The sequence below is a fragment of the Pongo pygmaeus genome, chromosome 2 (genome assembly GCF_028885625.2).
Source record: "Pongo pygmaeus isolate AG05252 chromosome 2, NHGRI_mPonPyg2-v2.0_pri, whole genome shotgun sequence".
In the NCBI taxonomy this organism is placed as follows: Eukaryota; Metazoa; Chordata; class Mammalia; order Primates; family Hominidae; genus Pongo; species Pongo pygmaeus.
The window spans coordinates 57,634,921-57,656,274 of record NC_085930.1 but is presented as its reverse complement, the minus strand read 5'-3'; the positions used below and the strand labels follow the sequence as shown (position 1 = coordinate 57,656,274).

Genomic DNA, 21,354 nt, shown 5'->3' with positions numbered 1-21,354 from the left:
AAGGGATATAGCCACAGGGATACATGAACCTGTAGAGACCCTAAGTGGAGAGGGAAGGAGCCGAGAAGGATGAATCCTGACACATGGGCTGGGATGGTGTCACCAGAGACGGGCACAGACCAAGACAGGCAAATTAAAGGCGAGAAGCGCTTCCCATTCTGCTGGGCAGCGGGAGGTGGCGATTGGCTTAAAGTCTCGGGTGTTTTTAAAGAAAAGCAGCGTGGCTGGGAAGGAGTTGGAAGGGAGGAGAGTGCTTAAGCGTGCATGGTTCTGGAAGTGTACCCAAAGGTGGAAAACATACCCAAGACCTTTTCTCAGCAGAAAGTGCACTTCACATGCATTAATGGCTTCACCTTCAGGCTGCTAACGTTAGAGGCCTCCCTTTTTGGGGAGTTGTTGGTACACTGGAAGCTTAACACCCACACCACAGATCTGACCAGGAATGTCTGTCCCTCCAGGATCTGTTGACAGAACATTCTGTCATTGCCATGGCCTATTCAGGAGTCTGTGGCATTTAAAATCAAGTATATTAGAGGCAGCAATAAACCCTCACTCTGAACATCAGTGGTGTTACCATCTTTCTTACATCCCTCTCTTTCTGGAAAAATGGCATAGTATTTCTTTTTTAACAACTGCAGCCTTCCTTTGGGAAGGGATGTGTTTGTGTGTGTGTGTGTGTTTGTGTGTGTGTGTGTTTTCTTACTAATCAATTTCTCTTAGAATGTAATGCCAAGAAGTTTCTTGCTTCAGAATAGATAGCCTCTTAGTATACAAAGGGACCTATATATCATGCCTTCTTTCCCTCAGCCTTCATGTCTGGAAAATTTAGGGTTAAATTTGTATGCCCAAGGCTGTAGCTGTTGAAATTCAAGTTGCTGGCAGGATTTTCTGTCTCTCTTTTTATCCTCACAGGAAATTGCTTCAGTAATTGACTTTTGGGAAAACCGAGGCCAAAGTTTTCTTTGTGTAGGAACATTTGTGTGGTGTTTATCTCTTTTAATCCCTACGATAGTTAATATCCTCCCCACTTGACTGATGCAGAAACTGAGCAGTGAGTTGAAGAGAGCCTGAGTTCTCCCTAGTCCTTGGTGACCAGGTCTGGATTCAAACCCAGCTTTCCTGCTTCCAAGCCTCTATCCCATAGATGCCTCTCCGCCTCCCAGAATCCAAGCCAATTATTTGTTTCCTGGTTTTAAAGTGCCCATCTGTTAATTTCTTATAATTCGTCAAAAAGTAAAAGTAGATTTTGGATAAAATAAGTTGTAGGTGGGAACTTGGGGGGACAGGTGGCAGAAAATGCAGAAGACCTGTGAAAAGATCATGGCATCAGGCAGAGGAAATAGGATTGCAGGCTCTGTCCATTTGGGAGACCCCAAATGTTGTCTGCCCATGCAAGGACCAAGGAGGGAGCTCCCTTCCCCCAACTCCCCCCTCTTCCCTGCCCCTCCCTCACTATGATGTGGCACCCAAGGAGCCCTCTGGCGGGACCAGCTGTGTCTGTCTGACCAAAGGCAGACACTGCAGCAGCCTGGAATTCATTCTGGAAGAAAACCTTGAACATTCTTCTGTTTGAGTCAGACTCTGATGGTTTTAAAAAATAGGCTTATACCAATAGGCAGCTCAAACTCCATCAATCCTCAGGCGCCTAGAACAGTACACGCAAAGACAAGTCAGGGGAAGCAGGCTCAGAGCTGCCACTCTGACTACAAGCAGTAATGATCATAATCATACTTCATCCGTGCAAGCCTGTACTGCTCATAAAACACTGCTCTCCCTCATTAGCACATCATAGGCTTAATTGATGCTGTGAGCATTGTTACTTCCATTTTATATTTCAAGAAACTGTGGCCCAGGTTGCACTCCTATTCAAGGATCAGAGCTGGAACTTGAATTAAAATCTTTTGATCATTGGATTCTTCGTGGTCTAGTTAGTGAAATATGCCTTGTTGTCATGGTGGGAAGAGGAGAGGGAGCATAGAGGATTGAGTTCCCTGCAAGTTAAAGAAGGCTTCCGTTTGCTAATTGTCAGCTTGAGATGAAAGACTGGTTGCTCTGAGATGTGGCTGCCGGCAAGTCAGGTGTAGACCCGCTGGGCAGGAGGGAGGCCACCTTTGCTGTTGTGCCTCTAAATGCACAAAGAATCTATCCAAATTTCAAGTATGTATAGACAGTTCTACTGCAGGATAAATAGGACATCTCTTGACACTCCTGAAAGGTTAATAAGCCCAAGGCAGATAGAATGATCTGGTATGAGTTGAGCCTTAAAGTTGGTTCTAAGTGATTTGTTTTTAGAAATTATGAAATGATTTCAAGATCATTATCGTGGCCTGGGTCTTCCAGTTATTGCCCTGACTTGAGCCTCTCTTTGAACTCTATAGGGTGAGACAGCAAAGGCCACACCTGCCAGACACTAGCTTTTCTCTTTGTTCTTTTCCTCTGAATTAATTCTCCTTTTCTCTGCCTGTTGGCTATCTTATTGTAGCTGGTAGACAAATCTAGTACTGTCTTCTCTCTTTCTTCTCGTTTTCTTTTTTCGATAGAGCTAAAATTTGGAATCTGTCTTCCTGTATTTATATATGTAGTTTCCGATGATAATGAGTTGTGCCTGTGATGTCCCAAAACATCAAATACGCCCCCCAAAGTAAATACTAGTCTGGTAAATGGCGAGAGAAATAGAAACAAAAACAGGTGATGTGGCATAAGCATGCATATTTTTGCCCATTGGGGTATTTTAAACAACTGTCTTTGTTTCTCTGCCCTCCTTTGCCTTGCACATCTCTCTCCCCAACTTGGTTCTTCCCTACTCAGGCCCACACCCCTCTTTTGTTCATTTCTTCCCTGCTTTTTGTTTCAAACGCACATTCCCATCGTGGCTGGGTCTTTCTCTGGAGTTGGTATGTGGTTGGTGGGCTACTCTCCACCCAGTTTGTGTTCATGAAATTGTCTGGTTCACTGTCCACTGATTACCCAAGGGTCCTTGTTGCTGAGAAGACAGAACACTACCAAGGAGCCTGGTTGTTAAGGAGTTTCCTTAGAAATGCTAAGCCCAGGCCAGGCGTGGTGGCTCACGCCTGTAATCCCAGCACTTTGGGAGGCCTGAGGTAGGTGGATCACTTGAGGCCAGGAGTTTGATACCAGCCTGGTCAACATAGTGAAACCCCGTCTCTACTAAAAATGCAAAAATTAGCCAAGCATGGTGGTGGGCACCTGTAATCCCAGCTACTCAGGAGTCCGAGGCATGAGAATCGCTTGAACCTGGTAGGCAGAGGTTGCAGTGAGCCAAGATTGCACCCTGCACTTCAGCCTGGGCAACAGAGCAACACTCTGTCTCAAAAAAATAAAATAAAATAAAAAAGAAATGCTAAGCTGAGTGTTTGGGAAGGAGAACCCAGGCCTCCATTCTCAGCACCGTATTCCCTTCAGGCACTTTACTTCAAGAAAAATCTTCTGGGAGGCACACAATCACTAAAGAACAGTAAGAGGTGAACTAGCTTTGAAAGCAAATCCCATCCCTCAGCCCTCAGCAGGTTGCACAACCTCTAACACACGTGGCCTCTCTGTTGGTGCAGGTGACAAGACCACCTTCCAGCTACAGGTTCGCCAGGTGGAGGACTATCCTGTGGACCTGTACTACCTGATGGACCTCTCCCTGTCCATGAAGGATGACTTGGACAATATCCGGAGCCTGGGCACCAAACTCGCGGAGGAGATGAGGAAGCTCACCAGCAACTTCCGTTTGGGATTTGGGTCTTTTGTTGATAAGGACATCTCTCCTTTCTCCTACACAGCACCGAGGTACCAGACCAATCCATGCATTGGGTAAGTGACCATTTGCCCTTCTGTTGGGTACTTAAGGGTGGGAGAATGGAGTAGCAGGAAAATTTAGCTCAAAGAAAGAATTAAGGAAGGCATTGGTTAGGAGGGGTGGCCAGGCTTAGGCGTTTAATTTGATTAATGATAAGCATACATTCTCTCCTTTCCTGATGTGTGACGAAGTGAGTGAACTGTCACAAGGTTGTAAAGATAAAATGATCACAACCCTTTGATTTTCCTGCCTGCCATGCACAGCACCATTTGCTCACATTAATAGAATTCAGAAAATGTCCTCAGGGAGTGATGGATCAGATTATCAGGGATGCAGCAGGCAGGGCAACTTAAACTTTCCCCTTGCTTGTAGTAACTGAGGTGCTTTGGGAGAAATGAATTCAGAATTTGTCCCTGTTTTTCTATAAATAACTATAATTTATTTTCACATAATTAGATTAAAATCCTATTTTAAATGTAAGAATTTTTTTTCAACATAAACACCTGAACTAGAAAAGATTTGACATATTATTAGAAAACAGGTGTCTCTAACTGCTGCAACAGAGTCTATAATAACAAAGTGTATAATGGCTCAAACTTGCTGGAAGTTTATTTCCTGCTCCTCAAATCCAACTGGGTCTCTTTGTCCGTGGAACTTCTCCTGCAAGCAGTGACTCAGGGACTCAGGTGCCTTCCATCTTCCAGGCTTTACCATCTTCCACACATGGCTCCTAAGGTCATGCTGCCTAGAGGATCATGCATAGGAGGATAGGCCTTTGCCATGGCCGCTCCCACATGCTATTAGACAGAACAGGACTGAGCCAGGAGGCTGGGAACTAGTGTAGCTGTAGGCCCAGGAATCAGAAGAAATAGGATTAGTGAGCAGGTCTCTGCCATGGGATGTTTGTGTGCATGCTGGGGGTGGTGGTTGTATGAGGGGATTGCATTCTTCAGCCCATGCAACACAACCTCTACTAGGTTGGTTTCTTTTCTTTTTAGTCTTTCAGGAGTTTCTTTAAATGTCAAGATTATGCAAGTGACTGCAGTGAGTGGTAACTTCCAACTCTTGCTTTCCTTATCTCCACATTTAACTTTAGTGAGGGTTTGTGTTGTAAGGTCCAAAACTAGTCATGAGATAGGGAACAACTAAGACTTAAGTTTTTACTAGGTGTCAAGCCCCATACTAAATATTTTCTGTGGATTATCTTATTTAAATCTCATAACAATCTGTTGAGGTCTCTAAGGTAGGTATAAGCCAGATTTTAAAGATGCAGAAACTGAGGCCTAGAGAGAATAACTTACCCAATATTATACAAACAGCAAGGGGTAGAGCTGGAATATGAATACCGACAAACTACTTTTAGAGTCTGCATTTGCATTTTTTTTTGAGACGGAGTCTTACTCTGTTGCCCAGGCTGGAGTGCAGTTGTGCGATCTCGGCTCCCTGCAACCTCCGCCTCCTGGGTTCAAGCCGATTCTCCTGCCCCAGTCTCCTGAGTAGCTGGGATTATAGGTGCCTGCCACCACACCTGGCTGATTTTTGTATTTTTAGTAGAGATGGGGTTTCACCATGTTGGCCAGGCTGGTCTTGAACTCCTGACCTCAAGTGACCCACCCACCTTGGCCTCCCAAAGTGCTGGGATTACAGGCATGAGCCACAGCATCTGGCCTGCATTTGCATTTAATATAATGGCTTCTTCCCCATTCAAATCACACTACAACACAGATACTTTACTTTAGGCTGAGTAATAATACCTGCTCCAAAACCACTCTACCCCCATTTCCTAGGGGCTTACCTGAGGATCATGGTAGGCTATGCTGCAGTAATGTACAGTCTCCAAATCTCAGTGGCTCGACACAATGAACGTTTTTTTGTTTTTTTTTTTTTTTTGCTTGTGCAAAATCTGATGAGAGCTGAGCTGCTTTCCTTGGCAGCTCTCCATGCAGTAACTCAGGGATCCAGCTCCTTCCATCTTGTGATGCCATTCTCAATTCTTGGTCTTCCAGCTGCCACCAAGGGGAGAGAGCTGTTCTTAAATCCCTGAGCCCTTCCCTCTCCACAAGTCCTCTTTGGTAGCCTTCAGAGCTCCCAGCTCCAAGTTGGGCTGGTTGGTGGGAGCAGGTTAGTGTGCTGGTGGCATGGGCTCTTCTGAATCCCTCCGGATCCTTCTGTATACTCTCCTAGAAGCTGACTTAGATCTTTTCAGGTGTTGGGAATTGACACTGGTGGAAAAACAGACAAGAAAAATGAACTCTAAATTCTTTAACCACGAAGAGGCACTAGGCATCATCATTTGCTGGGTTTAGCTTCCTCCTGGCGACAGGTGGCCACAGAGACTATTACTACTTTGATTCTGTCTCCAAGGCCCTTTTCAGCTAAGTCCGGGTGCCAAATGTTTTTTGTTGAAATTTTGCTGCTTACCAGGAGCAACAGCATCTTAACCGCAAGCCTTAAGCCTTTTTTCAATTCATCTGGAATAGTGATTTTATTTGCTTCTTTTCACCTCTGTCCTAATTGGGCCCTGTCTCCAGACAGATAGGGTGTGTCCCCACTTTCATTCTTCCAAGGCCCTTCCACTGACCGAGACACTAGATTGGAAGCTGGCAGAGAATCAAGGGCTGGCTCTAGGCGCTCAGCATTTAAATATTCAAAGTTATGAGACATTACTTATTCAGAGCTCACTCTCTAAGTCCTCTAAGGCAGAGCCTGTTGCAGACAGTAAAACTCCTGACAGTGAGTACAAGGCACACTGACAAGCTACTTGTAAGGCAGGAAGTCCAGTGAAGAATGAGAATGTGGAAGGAAACCTCAGGCCTGAGTTATGTGAAGCTCTCTTCTCTAAGCTGGGGAGGTACACGCAGCGTGGGGGCACACTGTGGCTTGGTGAGCAGGCCGAGCTTTGTCTCCCCACGTCCAGGCAGCATGGCATCCTGTGTCTCCTGGGTTCAAGTGATTCTCCTGCCTCAGCCTCCTGAGTAGCTGGTATTATAGGCAACATGTGCCACCACACCCAGCTAATTTTTGTATTTTTTAGTAGAGATGGGGTTTCACCATGTTGGCCAGGCTGGTCTTGAACTCCTGACCTCAGGTGATCCAACCACCTCAGCTTCACAAAGTGCTGAGATTACAGGGGTGGGCCACCACGCCCGGCCTAAAGTGTTTTAAATTATTCTGTTTCTGTTTCTTGAATTGTGGATCCTTCAGGTGGATCCACAGCCAGTCAGTGTATTGGACCTGCTGACATGCCTTCATGAATTGTTTTTTATGCGATTTATAAGCTTTTCATTAGCTCTTCCTTGGAGGTTGTGGGGGCATCTCTGCAGAGCAGTTTTATGTTTGCTGTTGTTGAGAATCTCCAGGTTCACTGTGGGACTAGTTTTTCTGTTAATTTTTCAATTGGAGATGTCGTCACCATAAAAGCAGTGTATTCCAATTGCTCAGGCCTGGAGTTACAGTTTTTATGGGTAGTTCATCTCATTCATGGTAGATGGTCAGCTTCCGTGCTGCTTTCCTAGACCAGTAGCCAGAGTTTTCTGTTTCTGGTTTTAGTGGCACAGCAGCTCATTGTACTGTTTGGCTTTATGCAGACAGCCCTATTCCAGTGTTCAGCCCTGTGCAGGACTGAGGCTCAGCATCTATTCCTGGTAGACCCTGCTCCAAGCCTGTAGGGCCTCAGTCAAGGCCTGACCCATTGCAGGGGTCCTTGGCATGAGTGCCTGCCCATTTCCTACCTTTTTTTTTTTTTTTTTTTTTTTTTTTGAGGCTGAGTCTCGCTCTGTTACTCAGGCTGGAGTGCAGTGGTGGGATCTCAACTCACTGCAACCTCCACCTCCTGGGTTCAAGTGATTATCCTGACTCAGCCTCCTGAGTAGCTGGGATTACAGGTACCCACCACCATGCCCAGCTAATTTTTGTATTTTTAGTAGAGATGGCGTTTCACCACATTGGCCAGGCTGGTCTTGAACTCCTGACCTCAGGTGATCTGCCTGCCTCAGCCTCCTAAAGTGCTGAGATTACAGGCGTGAGCCACTGCACCCAGCCCCCACCTATTCTTTTAAGTCCATTCATTTGTTTTTTGGTGTTTTCTTTTTTTTTTGCCAAAACCAAATACTTCTGAAAGGTCCATTCATTTATTGAATGGTTTCCTCTTCATTTCTGGGATTTACTTTCTAAGCTTCCAGCCTAGGCTATATATTAAAAAATTTTAAATTACATTTTATCCAGCAGTTGTATATGTTTAGAGTTAGAAGCAGATAAGATGTTTTCATTCCTGTTCCATGACATGGAGAGCCTTTCCATGTCAGCTTGATCCATGATATTCTCCTGAGGCATTAGATTGTTTTCTGGATTTGCCTAGGTCTGGTGTCTTCAAATTGGATTCACTTTTTATACACACAGACACTCCCTTGGCTCTTTAACCATATATGTTTTATCTTTTATCTCCCTTGTTAATAATCCTTAATTTAGTAACTCTGTGTGCATGGCGCTTATTTGGGGTCTCACAGCACAGACTCACGAGAGGGGTGGGTAGGATAGTCTCCTGGCATGACGCCAGAACATCCAGATCTTCAGGCCACTCAGACAGCTGTTCTGGGGTTAAGTCAGATAACTCGTCACAGGTGACATCCTATTCCGGTGTCAATGGAGACACTTCTAGCGTCTGTGTGACAAAGCTCTTTTCCTAAGTGACTCTGACTTGGTTATAGTAAATTCTCTGCAATGAAGACTTCTCTCTGGCAAACACATTTTCTATTTCCTAACTACTTAACAGTCATTCTTTGCAGTAAAAATGTATCTGCTCGTTGCTGTTTGCTGTTTGCGGGAGTGAAAGGGAGGAGGTAAAACATGCTGAGCTGTAGCTGAGTTTCTCACAGCTTTCCTGGTTAAATAGCAATCATTATTCAGTTTCTTTCCTCCCCGTCCACAACCAGCCGGACCAAGTGTAAAAAAACACACACCTGAAGTCCTAAATCATGGGCCAGAGCCACATAGGCGAGGGCAGGATCTTGGAGGAAGAGAGATGGGGAGAGTTTGGATAGACTTACTTCCTTCTGGGCCTATGATCCACTTGCTAAATAGCTACAGATGGGACCTCAGTTCCTTCTTCCAGCTGGGAATGTAATTTCCATGATTGTTCTTTTCATGACAAAATGAGGAGGTAATGGAAAGTTTGGGTGGCCCGAGGCTGAGGTTAAAAGAGAGTTCCACCTGTCCAAGTACAAGGTGTTCATGAAGATTTCAGGAAAGGAGAAGGGAGAAACACAAAGGAAAGCCAGGCAGGGAGATCCCATCGCTGCCGCTGGCGCTGAGAGGGAGAGCACGACTATCACAGGAGTGGGGCTGATTGGTTCTGTGCAGGGTGGGCCTGTTGCTGGGGACTCTGTGCTGTGTTGTTGTGACTGTGTGGATGGAGAAGGGACTGTAGCCCTGAGAGGGAATGGAATGGCCCCTTAGAGAACCAAAGATTGCCCCTTTACAGAAGGGAGCCTGCCTAGACCTGCCCTGGTGAGGCTGCTTTTTGACAGCATTTAAGGCAGGGTCCTCCTAGCTGTTGCTAAGGCTGTTTTCTTTCCCATGTATGCAGCTTGAATTAGATTATAAGGCCTTTCCCTCAGGCCTGTTAGTGCTCGTTTTCCATCATGTATCCTGAAAGAGCGACTTCCTTAACATGGCTGGAGACCCTGCACATTCTGGCCCAGCCTGCCTCTCAGGCTCCTCCTTGCCCGTCCTCACCCATTACTCTGCACCACAGCCCCCCGACCTCCCTCTGTCCTGTGCTCTGTGCTCCCTCCTGCCACAGGACTCTTGCACATGCTCTTCTCTGGCTGGGACACTCTCCCCTCTTCCCTTTACTTTGTGAACCCATTGGTAAAACAATATAAGCTCTCTCTTCCAACTTTCTTAGCTCTAGATCAAGCTGAAACTCTTAGAGCTGTAATGGAAAGTAACTTCCTTCAGAAATGGGGCCACCTGGAGTCTCCACAGGAGACTGAAAAGGAGATCACCCCGTATTTCTGGAGAAAGGCTTGGTATTAACCTACTATTGATGTGTAATACTTCCTTCTTTCCTAATTTCCAGACATAACTTTCCATTTGAAGATGCTTAGTTTCTAAATAATTTTTATTGCATTTAGCAGAATTGATAGTTTGTTGGTACAATATTTAGAAACGAATGAAGAAGCAGATAAGATGTTTTCATTCCTCTTCCATTCAGCGTTTGTCCATATGCCTGCACATCCTGGTCACTGAGTGGGTTGACATGACGAGATTATGTGATCCTGTGATCCTTTGTTGCGTGGCAGCAGCATTGATGTAGAAGCTGGTTGCATGGAGTAACTGCACTTACATTGCCCTCACTGGGCATCATCCACGTTCCTTAGCCCAGAGGACACTTCCTCTCCACTCTGCCTAGGCTGGCCCACACCTCGGGTCCCAAATATCTTGCAATGCCTATGTCAAGTCTTCCTCCAACCACAATAGCCTACTATTATCTCTGTTTCCTTTGAACCATTTGTCCATACCATTCATTTATAACTTGGCATATACTGCCTTGCCTGCAGTTTAGGGCTGATGTTTGGAGAATAGGGACTATGTTATTTATCTTTGCTCTCTCCGCTGTGCCTGTCCTAGGAGCATGTAGTAGGTGCTGAGTAAATAGTTATTGGTGCCTCTCAAGGCACTCAGTGAATGCTCAGAACACTTGGTTAAGATTTACAGACAATGATGGAAAAGTGACTCTTCTCTTCTTTCCCTCTAGTTACAAGTTGTTTCCAAATTGCGTCCCCTCCTTTGGGTTCCGCCATCTGCTGCCTCTCACAGACAGAGTGGACAGCTTCAATGAGGAAGTTCGGAAACAGAGGGTGTCCCGGAACCGAGATGCCCCTGAGGGGGGCTTTGATGCAGTACTCCAGGCAGCCGTCTGCAAGGTAACTTTCCTTTCTGGTCCTGTCCCTGCACGGGGACATCAAGGTAGAGAGCATCAGTGGGTGTTGGTACTTCCTGCAGGAGTCTTTGAGTGCCCCAGCATGTGGCTCCTGACCACTCTGAAGTCAGAGGGTGAGCTCAGTGGAACCTCTGGGAAATCTACAGCAGTCAAATCAGCCGGAGCTTGGGAATGGATTGGGCTGGTCTGGGTCTCTGTGTCAGGGTGTGGTTGTATGCAATGGAGTACTGTCTGCCAGAAGACAGCTGTCTGCATTTATACATTGGCTTTTTGGTTTATTTTCAGGGGAAAAAAGTAAAGGTCAAGTCATAGGCATAGAAGCTTGTAGAGCTTTCTGGACCAATTTTGGCAAACCTTAGAGATTGCTCTCTTGGGAAACCCATTTGAAAAAGAATTGTGTGAGGCCAGGCGTGGTGGCTCATGCCTGTAATCCTAGCACTTTGGGAGGCCGAGGCAGGCAGATCACGAGGTCAGGAGTTCAAGGCCAGCCTGGCCAACATAGTGAAACCGTGTCTCTACTGAAAATACAAAAAAATTAGCCGGGCATGGTGGCGGGTACCTGTAATCCCAGCTACTCGGGAGGCTGAGGCAGGAGAATCGCTTGAACCAGGAGGCGGAGGTTGTGGTGAGTGGAGATCGCGCCACTGCACTCCAGCCTGGGTGACAGTGTGAGACTCTGTCTCAAATTAAAAAAAAAAAAAAAAAAAGAAAAAGAATTGTGTGGCATCTTTGGTTGCAATTCTAGTTGTTTTCCTCCTGCTTCTCTGTGATATATGAATCCAGAGGGAGGGCCTAGACTTAGATCAGAAATGAACTCATGCTTCAAGAGGTTCCAATCTTAGCAAAATATATAAATGGAATGTTGGTGATAACATAGTCTTAAAATAATTTTCTACTGTTGAAACAACCCAATAACAATAACAAAAAAAAAACCACTCTTAAATTCACTATCATAACACATACTTTAAAAATGTGTGTGTCTCTTCTTAGTCTTTGTGCATACATTTAGTATTTTTTCATAGTGGTCATCAATAGAGTGTGAATAATTGGTAATGCTTTCTTGAAAATTCAGGCAGATTCCTCAATAGGTGGGGACTCTTCCATTTGGGGAGGGGAGGGTCAGAGGCTAGAACTCAGTCTAGAGAGCCTGCATATGGCAGCTGCTATTCACTTACTAAGTGATAAGCACTTAATTGCTCACTTACACAGTTTCTGACCTCAGAGCTTGAGTCTGCTGTGTCACACAGACTCCTGTTTCCTCTCCGCTCAATCCTTGACAAGATGGGAAGAAAACCCCAGTTGTCCTTTCTGAAATAAAAAACCAAAATGGCAGAAGGAAATGGATAAGGAGAAGGTAAAATGTAAAGAAAGCAGCAACAGCCATCTGCCATTCTCTTGATCCCACTGTGGTTCTGCCCATCACAGAGTCCGTGGGCCCCTCCTGGAGAAGAAGGTAGCAGTGGCTTCCTATCCAGGAAGGCTGCAGTGTGGCCTCTTCCCAGCTACTTGGCCAGAGCCAAATGGTTTGATTCAGAAGTCCCTGGTGTCTTTTAGCAGTCTGAGAGAGACACATGGAAACACGGTTAGGATGTATTCAGTTCTGAACCTTTCAAATGTTTCACAAAATAGTTTATGAATTTGATTCAGAAAGAAAAATTATATTTTTGCCTGACTTTCAGCTATTGACTATAGGAGGCGTTCTCCACAGACATTCAGCCAAATTCTGCTTCTTGGTAGGGGAAAAAAATAGTGCAGAGAAGACATAGGATCCCCCTCATCTCCCCACCTTGAGGATTTTATGGATTTTCTTTTTTTGGGAGAGAAACTCATCTTTCTCTGGAGAAAGAACCCAATTACAGGCCTAAGCAGTGTCTGAGTACATTTTGTTCAATTAGATGAATTGAAAGGGCATGATTGATCACTTGGACCACAGTGATCTTCGAGAAGCCATTTGATCCAGTCTTATGTCTATGGAACCTTCCTGTGCCATCCCCAATGGATGAAATCTTCATCCCTTTGAAAACACAGTATTTCAAGACTCAAGCATTTCAGAGGCGATGCTGGCAGATTTTCTCAATTCATTGCCTGGACCTGGTGAATTATTGTTGATGGAGAGGCACTTTGTGAGCAAGTTTCAGGCTTATACCTGTTGAAATTTGCTCTTATTCCTCACCACGACCTTTGCAAAAGGGAATACCTGGAAAGTTAATAAGTGCTCAGAATTATGCAGCCGATGAGCCTCCAGCATCTCTCTTTGCCTTTTCTTTTCCATTGTGCTGTCAGTTTATGTTCAGGTGCATACTAAGCAATTTATTTCTCACTTGACATCACGTACTTATAAAACATGTCATCCTTCCTGGCTCACCACAGCCTTATGGTAACAAAAAATTGGAAGGAGTTGATGGACTACTTTTGGATGAAAGACTACGCAACAGTCATACTATTTAAAATATTTAATGACTTGAGGCTGGACACAGTGGCTCACGCCTGTAATCCTAGCACTTTGAGAGGCTGAGGCGGGAAGATCATGAGGTCAGGAGATTGAGACCATCCTGGCTAACACGGTGAAACCCCGTCTCTACTAAAAATACAAAAAATTAGCCGGGCGTGGTGGCGGGTGCCTGCAGTCCCAGCTACTAAGGAGGCCGAGGCAGGAGAATGGCGTGAACCCCAGAGGCGGAGCTTTCAGTGAACTAAGATTGTGCCACTGCACTCTAACCTGGGCGACAGAGCAAGACTCTGTCTCAAAAAAAGAAAAAAAAAAATTTAATGACTTGAATAATATGTAAGGTATTAGTATCAGATGGCTCTAATAGTAACTTTGCTCTCTCTTGGCTCCCTATTCTAGGAAAAATTGTCCTTAGGGAAGATACAACCCAATGTTTTATGTTTTAAGAATTTCCAGAATAATATGTAAGATAAATTAAGATTGGCATGGGAAGCAGGTTATAAAACAATATGGACAGTATACTTCTGTTTTGCAAACAAAAGAAAGAAAAAATGTGGAAAAGATTGGAAATAGAACAAAATGGTAACAGTGGTTGTCTCAAGTGACAGGATTATATTTTTCTGATAGGTGATAGGCTTATTTTCTTCTTTGGCTTTTTGTTTAATATTTACCTAAATTTCCACAGTGAATATGTATGATTTCTTTTTTTTTTTTTATTCTGGAACAGTTTCAGAATAAATAATGGTGAAATGAAACCCCACGTACTCATTGTTCATCTTTAATGATTACTAACTCATGATCAGTCTGGTTTCATTTGTATTCCGAACCACACCCATATTTGAAGCAGATCTTGGCTATCATTTGTAAGTCCTAAGTATCCTTTACTTTGTTTACTGAATGCTGTGTCTCCTCCTGATCTGGCCAGATTAAAGGCCCTTCCACTGAATCCTGCAAACAGTGGAACAGAGGGAGAAGGCCTGGAATCTTGTGCAGTTGGCTCTGTGCGTCACAGGGGCTGGAGTTGGCCAGGCAATTCCCCGGCAGCGCTGCACGCTCTACTTCCCCTGACCCTGTGCCCTGGAGATGGAGCTGATAACAGGCCTATCTCCCAGCGCCACAGGGAGCTCTTTGTCCCGGTTTTATTCTCACTCTGGTTTTATTCTCATTCTTGTTTCCCTGAATGGACTGTTAGTTACCAACTTGTGGGATTTAGGGGTATGGAATATTCACATGTCTGACTTTAAATCCACCTCTGTGGCCTGCTCTTGGAAAGTTGTTCTTTGCAAAAAGAAGGAAACTACCTGTTTCTATTTAGGATTCATTCCATTTATGATAAGGACTCTGTTTCTATGAATGGAGGTTTTGAGTTGCTTTATTTATCCCCTGCAGGTCACATTGCTGTGAGAAGCCATCTAACAGCATCCACAGCTAAGGGATGCTTCTGTCGTCAAGGCGGGCATTTTTTCTAATGCACTGTTCCTGGCTGGGTTGGAGTTAGAGAATGCCACTGCCTGTAATTTCTTATCTTTACCCAGAACCTATGATTGAACCTGTTCATACTTTTTAATGGTCAGAATAATGGTTTCTCTTTCAGGACCTTCTAGAAGTTGACTCTAAGTTGTTTGTTCTGAAATTGTACAGGCGGAAGTGTGATGTGTGGTTCAGACTGGAAATATGGCTGCTTTCCTCTTCTCTCAAAACAGGGCACACCCTTGGCCTAGGGAGGACAGAGGGTGAGCAGTTGCCTGGAAGTTCTGGGTCCCAAGTTGTCAATTATCACTTTACTCTTCTTTATGGCTCTCAGGTTAAAGAAGTTACTTGTACATTTGAGCTTGGCTGGGTACACGCTGGCTGCACGGTATTGTATGTGCTGCTTTTTTTCGTCAGCCAGAAAATAAATCAGTGCAACCCAGTGTGTTTCCCTGTTTGTCTCCACTGCTAGAGCCCTGGCACTTATCCTTTGTATTCTTTAGACAGAGTTTCTGTTTTAATTCTGATTCTCTTAATTTTGCCTGTGTTCAATTTTTAAAGCATTTATTTCCTCTGAAAAATAGTTGGATGAATAAGTCTTAAAGCAAACAAGGTAAATTTATGTATTGAATAAAATCTTTTTGGCAGGAATTGAGACCTTTATTCTTCCCTGGCCAGAATATCTTATCTAAAATGGAGGGAGGTGCTCCAGGTTGCCTTCCATCTGTGCCAGCCAGTGCCACTTCTCACAGAGGACTTGGTCACAGTCCTGTCTCCTTTGCTCAGGGCCTTTGATTTTGCTTTTTTGTCTCTTCTGGCTCAGGCTTAAGCCTCAGACCCAGTAGGGGCTGCTGCAGACACCTGTAAAATGTGGAAAATTCCACAGTCCCAGAGTCAGGCACAACTTTGTCAGGGTTTCCTCTTGATCCCTCCCAGCTCCCAGTTCCTGCAGAATTGATTTGCTTTCTTTTGACTTATTGCCTGATTTCTTTTAGACCTCAGACTTGTGTCACTTTTCCAAGCATGAGTTGAGAAATACAGGAAATTGCCTTTCTTTCCTCACGGAAGGCATCCCCCCACTCCTCAAACCTCCGCACCACCAGAAGAGAGGGACCCGCCACATGTTCTGCTTCCCGGCTGTCTGCGTTGTCTGTCTCAGCATGTGTGAGCCGCTTCTGCTAGCAGATCACACCACAGGTTTCCGGGGCTTGATCCAGCACCAGGCTGCCTGCTCTTCCTGTGCTGCCGTGTCTTTGGGAAGCACCATTAAAGTATTGGATTTCCCTGGGCATTGCGCATGCAGGTGTGCAGACCCTCTGCCCTGTAGGGTTGTTGTCAGACAGGCGTGGCGCAGCTTCCCCTTGGCTTTCTATGTGGCAGGGGGCAGTGGTTTCATGTGCACTTCTGAATCCTTCTACTGTTTTGGTCTCTGAGGCGACATCCCAGGTGCAGGACTCCGTGGTTTCCTTGCTCTGCCTTCTGCTGTGAGCTGTGTTGTGGGCTCCGCAGCCCCACCGACAGCTGCTGTTCTGGTTTGAGCGGTGGGAACTGGCTGAGTCATAACTCAGTATTGTGAACAGGGCACATGGGAGAGTTTGCGTTTCTTTTTGCCCTCTAGTGTAAACCAGTCACGTGCCTGCCTTGCACCTGTGCTTAGGAGGTGTCTACATGTGCTGGTGGCTCCCTTCACTGACCAAGGCAGGGAATAATCATCCTGGGGAAAGGGTAGGAGGCCCCTTTGATGGCTGGGGCTCTATTTTCATACCAGGTGAGAATGTCAATTTTTTATTTTAAGTCAGAGGCTCCCTCTTGCTTGGAATGTCCATTGGGCAAAGATGAAAGGAGACAGGAATTTGCTCTTGGGCTGTTGTTGCAAGGCTCTCTGCCTGTGGCCTCTACCTGTGGCCTCTGCATTCCAGCCACAGTGACCTGGAGTCCGTTACTCTGACTCAGGCAAGGCCTTTGCATGTGTTGTTTCCTCTGTTTGGATACTCCATTCCTGTATTCCTGGTTTTCTTTGATACTCCTTCCCTGTATTCCTGGTTTGCTTGCTTGCTTGCTTCCTTCCTTCCTTCCTTCTTTCCTCCCTCCGCTCCCTCCCCTCCCTCCCCTTCCTCCCCTTCCTCCCCTTCCTCCTGTCCGTCCTTCCCTCCCTCCCTCCCCATCCTTCCCTTCTTTCTCTCTCTCTCTCTTTCCTTCCTTCTTTACTTCCTTCCTTCCTCCCTCCGCTCCCTCCCCTCCCTCCCCTTCCTCGCCTCCCTCCTTCCTTCCCTCCCCTCCCTCCCTTCCCATCCTTCCCTTCTTTCTCTCTCTTTCTTTCTTTCATTTCCTTCTTTCTTTCTTTCAGTAGATTTTATTTTTTATAGCAGTTTTAGGTTCACAGCAAAAATGAATAGAAAATAAAGAATTTCCACAACTTCCCTCTGACCACTGCACACACAACCTCCCCCACCATCAGCATTCCACATCAGTGTGGTATATTTGTTACAATCAGTGACCCAGTCAGTGTTGACACATCATTATCAACCAGAGTCCATAGTTCACATTAGGGTTCACTCTTGGTTTGTACAGTTCTGTGGGTTTTAACAAATGTACGACAACAGGTAGCCACCATTAAATATCACACAGAGTAGCTTCCCTGCCCCGGAAATCCCTGTGCTCCACTTGTCCATTCCTGCTTCCTCCCCCGGAATCTGTTTTCCTTTTAATGTCTAACCTGTGCCTGTTTGTGTTTCAGATCTCAGCTTCACTGTCAGTTTGTTAGAGAAGCCCTCCCTGGTGGACTTCCCTGAGTAGGTCAGGATGCCCTGGCTCCAGGCAAGCGCTTAATCACTTCTGTCCTAGTTATCATCTTATTTTTATTTATTTGAAGCATTCCTGGAATGCCTGCCTCCCTTTGAGATAGTAAACTCCCTGAAGGGAGGGACTATGTCTTTTTTCTTATGACTATATTCCCAGCACCACACACTGCTGGGCACATAACAGATCCTTGTTAAACGTCTGGTGAACAAAGGCTTCATTCTCACAGGTGCCTTTATGCTTCTGAAGTTCAGGAATACCAGGTTATTCTGGCCCAAAGCTTGTCCCATCCTGGATGGGACTTCCACCCTCCCATCCACCAGGCTGCCTCCATGGAATTTATAGTGCTTCATGCAAATTCATTAAAGCAGAACCAGAAGTACTATTACTTGGTAATACTTTTCCATTTAGAAAGCATTTATTGGCTGTCCAATAAATGCTCAGTGGCAGGTATGGTGGAGAAAACTAAAGATAGATGAGAAGTCTCTATCCTCTGGGATTTGATTTGAGCCTGCAGATCCATTAGAAGGGAACTAAAACAACCTGTTTGGAAACATTAGATTGAACCATCTAAAATTATTGATATTTATTGATGATATTTATTATTTGCCTGTTGATGTTTTTCCTGCAAAAATGGAAAATTCATATGGTTCAACCTTCTTCATTCCAAAACGTTCTATAATTCAGATTGGACTCTGTCACAGAGTACACATTAGAAATGTTATCCTGCACATTGCTGGGATTTGAGCTCAAGAGGAATGTCTGTATCCTGAGTCATAGGCCAGGATTTCTTTTTCCCAAGGAAAGAAATGCTACACTTTTGGCCTCATTAAGTTTAGCCACAGAACAGATTTTTTTAAAAAAGATACTTCATTGCAAACAGTGGATGGAAGTAGGAAAAACAAACTAAAAAGAATGTGTATATTGTTATAAAGGGATGGAAATATGCCTGAATGTCAACATGATTCGGGAAACCAATCACAGAGACCCTCTAACCTTGTTTTCCCTTATGTGCTGTGGAGACTCCTCTGTCCCCAAGCTCAGATCTACTGTGGGAGCTGCCCACTGGCTGCCCAGGTCAGTCCCCTTTCCTTCCTCATTCCTGCCTTGAAACCTGTCCCCTCTTCCTCAGTGCTTGCCTGAAAGGTTAATGGACAGTGTTTCGTTATTACATTTGAAAACGTCTTGAGTACTTACTGTGTAGAAGACGTCCTGTTAGGTGCTGTGGGGAATGCAGAGTTGAAGTAGCTGTGGTGCCTATCTCCATGAGCATCACTCTAGTTGTAGGACTGATATATGTGTAGGATCTAAGGCACAGCCAGAGCACAGACTCTGTGGAAGGACTGGCTTCTTCGGGCCCGTGGTTCAATTAAAGTATTCTTCTCTCTCAAGGGGTCATCCTGGTCTCTTGCTTCCCGGTGATGTGCTGGTGCTGATGATGCTGTTGATCACCACTGGCTGAGCGCTTTTGAGAGCCAGGCTCTGTACCAGGCATTTAACAGGGTTTCTTTCACATACTCCTTTAAAGGTGGCTTTACTATCTCCTTTGATGAGGAAACAAGCCTAGAAAGGTAGAGTAACTTCTCCAAAGTCTTACAGCCATAAAAGGCAGCACCAGAATTGGAAACTTTATCCACCTGCTGGTATGGCTTAACCTTGACATTAGAGTGTCTGCCATCTTTTGAAGTCACACAGGAACAGAGAAGTGGGAAGGGTGTGCTTCCAAAGAGAGCACAGTTCCTGTCTAAGGAACCCTCACAATTACCCACATGACCCAGTTTGCCAACTGTAGAATGGTACTGAAACAGTCCCAGGGGAAGAAAGTTGCATGTGCCACTCTTTTCTGGAGCTAAGAGTTTCCTCTCTATCAGAAACAGTTATCATGTGACTCTATCAGCCCTCAGGATTTTCCAGGGAGGCCACTGGTACTGTCGCAAGGTTAGCATGTTGATGGATATGTGAAATGCTTATCTTTGCCCCTGGCTTCCCTGTCTATAAATTGGAAACTCCGATATCTGCCATCTCATTCCTAATTTGGAGGGCATCTCAGACCCATCGGCTCTGCTCCCTTGGGCTTTCTCAGATAGCACTGAGGCAGCATGCTGCTTTTTACATGGTGGATCTTTTCCAGCAGAGAGAGTACATGTGCCTGGTGACTCTTCTGTGACAACTGGGGCCCATGGGCTGCATTAATAACAGTCTTGAGGGCCTCTTCATTTGGACAATTGTTAATTTTAATTAGGCAGATTGACCTTGGGATCAGAGAACCTAGAAATTTAAAGCTACAGTCTCTGGGATGGCATCTTTATTCTGGAACTCCCTTGTGATTGAACTAGCAAGCCAACGTCAGTGAGCCAGCCCATGTTCAGGCAGGACCCACTTGTGTTTTCTGACATCTGAATGGGACATTGGCTTTCCTCAGATTCCCAGGAACTGGTGGTCCGGGCCTTCCCCTGCACTTTCCCACGGGGCGTCCTTGAATCTGCCTGTCTCACTTGTCATGCTCTGCCATTGTCCCTTTGCATAAATAAGTTACTATGAAATGGACCTGGGGATCCCCAGGCTTAACATGAGCCAGTAGGAAGATACAGCTGCCAAACACAGGCCTCACACTCCAGGTCCAATTCAGAGCCCACAGGCCACTTTTTCAGCCTAGTTCCTCTGTGCAGGTCAGACCATATCCAGGGAACCATGCCTGGCCTGCCTCTGGGAGCTGTGTTTAAGACAGACATTGACAGTGAGAGAGCAGAGGGGATAAGTGGGTGGTGCCGGGCATGGGAACCACATCCTCAGAGGAGAGACACCACGGGAAGTAGCACGGTAACTGACCTCAGATATCATTATAAAAGAGGGAATAGACCCTTTTGGCTATTCCAGGGGATGTACTAGGGTAGCCACAAGGAAAGCAGGTTGGAATCCAATGTAAGGAAGAATTTTCCTGGTTTTTTTTTGTTTGTTTGAGATGGAGTTGCGCTCTGTCACCCAGGCTGGAGTTCAGTGGTGTGATCTCAGCTCACTGCCACCTCTGCCTCCTGGGTTCAAGCAATTCTCGTGCCTCAGCCTCCCGAGTAGCTAGGATTACAGGCACGTGCCACCACGCCTGGCTAACTTTTGTGTTTTTAGTAGAGACGGGATTTCACCATGTTGGCCAGGCTGGTCTGAAACTCCTGACCTCAGGTAATGCACCTGCCTCGGCCTCCCAAAGGGCTAGGATTACAGGCATGAGCCACTGTGCCCGGCCAAGGAAGAATTTTCTATCAAGGAGAGCTACTTAGCAGTGTGGTGGTGAGTATGTGTGTGAGCCCCATACCCAGGTGTCAGGTGCTGGAGGAAAGATCCCTGCACTGGATGGGAGGCTGTACAAGAACCTCTGAGGTTCCTTCCAGACTTCAGGTGCTACATGTTTTCTCTGTTTTTCTACCCAGTCATCCATTGGTGCTTTTGTCCTGTTGTAGCCCCTTGGAGCCTGTGTTCTCTGGTTCTCAGCAGTGCACCCTCTAAGCTGCCCCTGTATTTGGCCACAGTGACCACGAACTCTGCTATACATGCTCACTTTATTTGCCAAGTGCAACTGACTTTGAGCTGACTTCTTCCTGGCTCCTGTTGGCTTCCCATGGAGCCACCTTACCATGTGGGTGAAAGTCAGGTGGGACAGAGACCAGGGACAAACTGTGGAGGGTGGGGCAGAGATGGATGGAAGCTGTTCTTGGTTCTCTGCGTGAGCTTCCTTTTTTGTCAGACCTGTAGCCACAGAGTGTGACTCCTTTCAGCCTTAAGAAGCCAAATTGCCCCACAGGCTGGAAGCTTGTGTCCTCAAAACTAGTGAAACCAGGTCCTTTCCTCCCTAACCATTTGTTTCTCTCTCTGCCAGTCCCTATGTTCTCTGGG

General features: G+C 45.7%; 1 protein-coding gene across 2 annotated transcripts in view; it reads left to right on the top strand.

Moving 5' to 3' along the window:
- ITGB5 (integrin subunit beta 5) overlaps nucleotides 1–21,354 on the top strand; it is a 122,875-nt gene that overhangs the window by 35,355 nt on the left and 66,166 nt on the right. For both annotated transcript variants that reach the window (XM_063661682.1, XM_054480965.2), the window contains exons 4-5: nucleotides 3,570–3,819; nucleotides 10,563–10,731. In XM_063661682.1, the coding sequence (XP_063517752.1) occupies nucleotides 3,570–3,819; nucleotides 10,563–10,731 (419 nt within the window). The remainder of the gene's footprint in view (nucleotides 1–3,569; nucleotides 3,820–10,562; nucleotides 10,732–21,354) is intronic.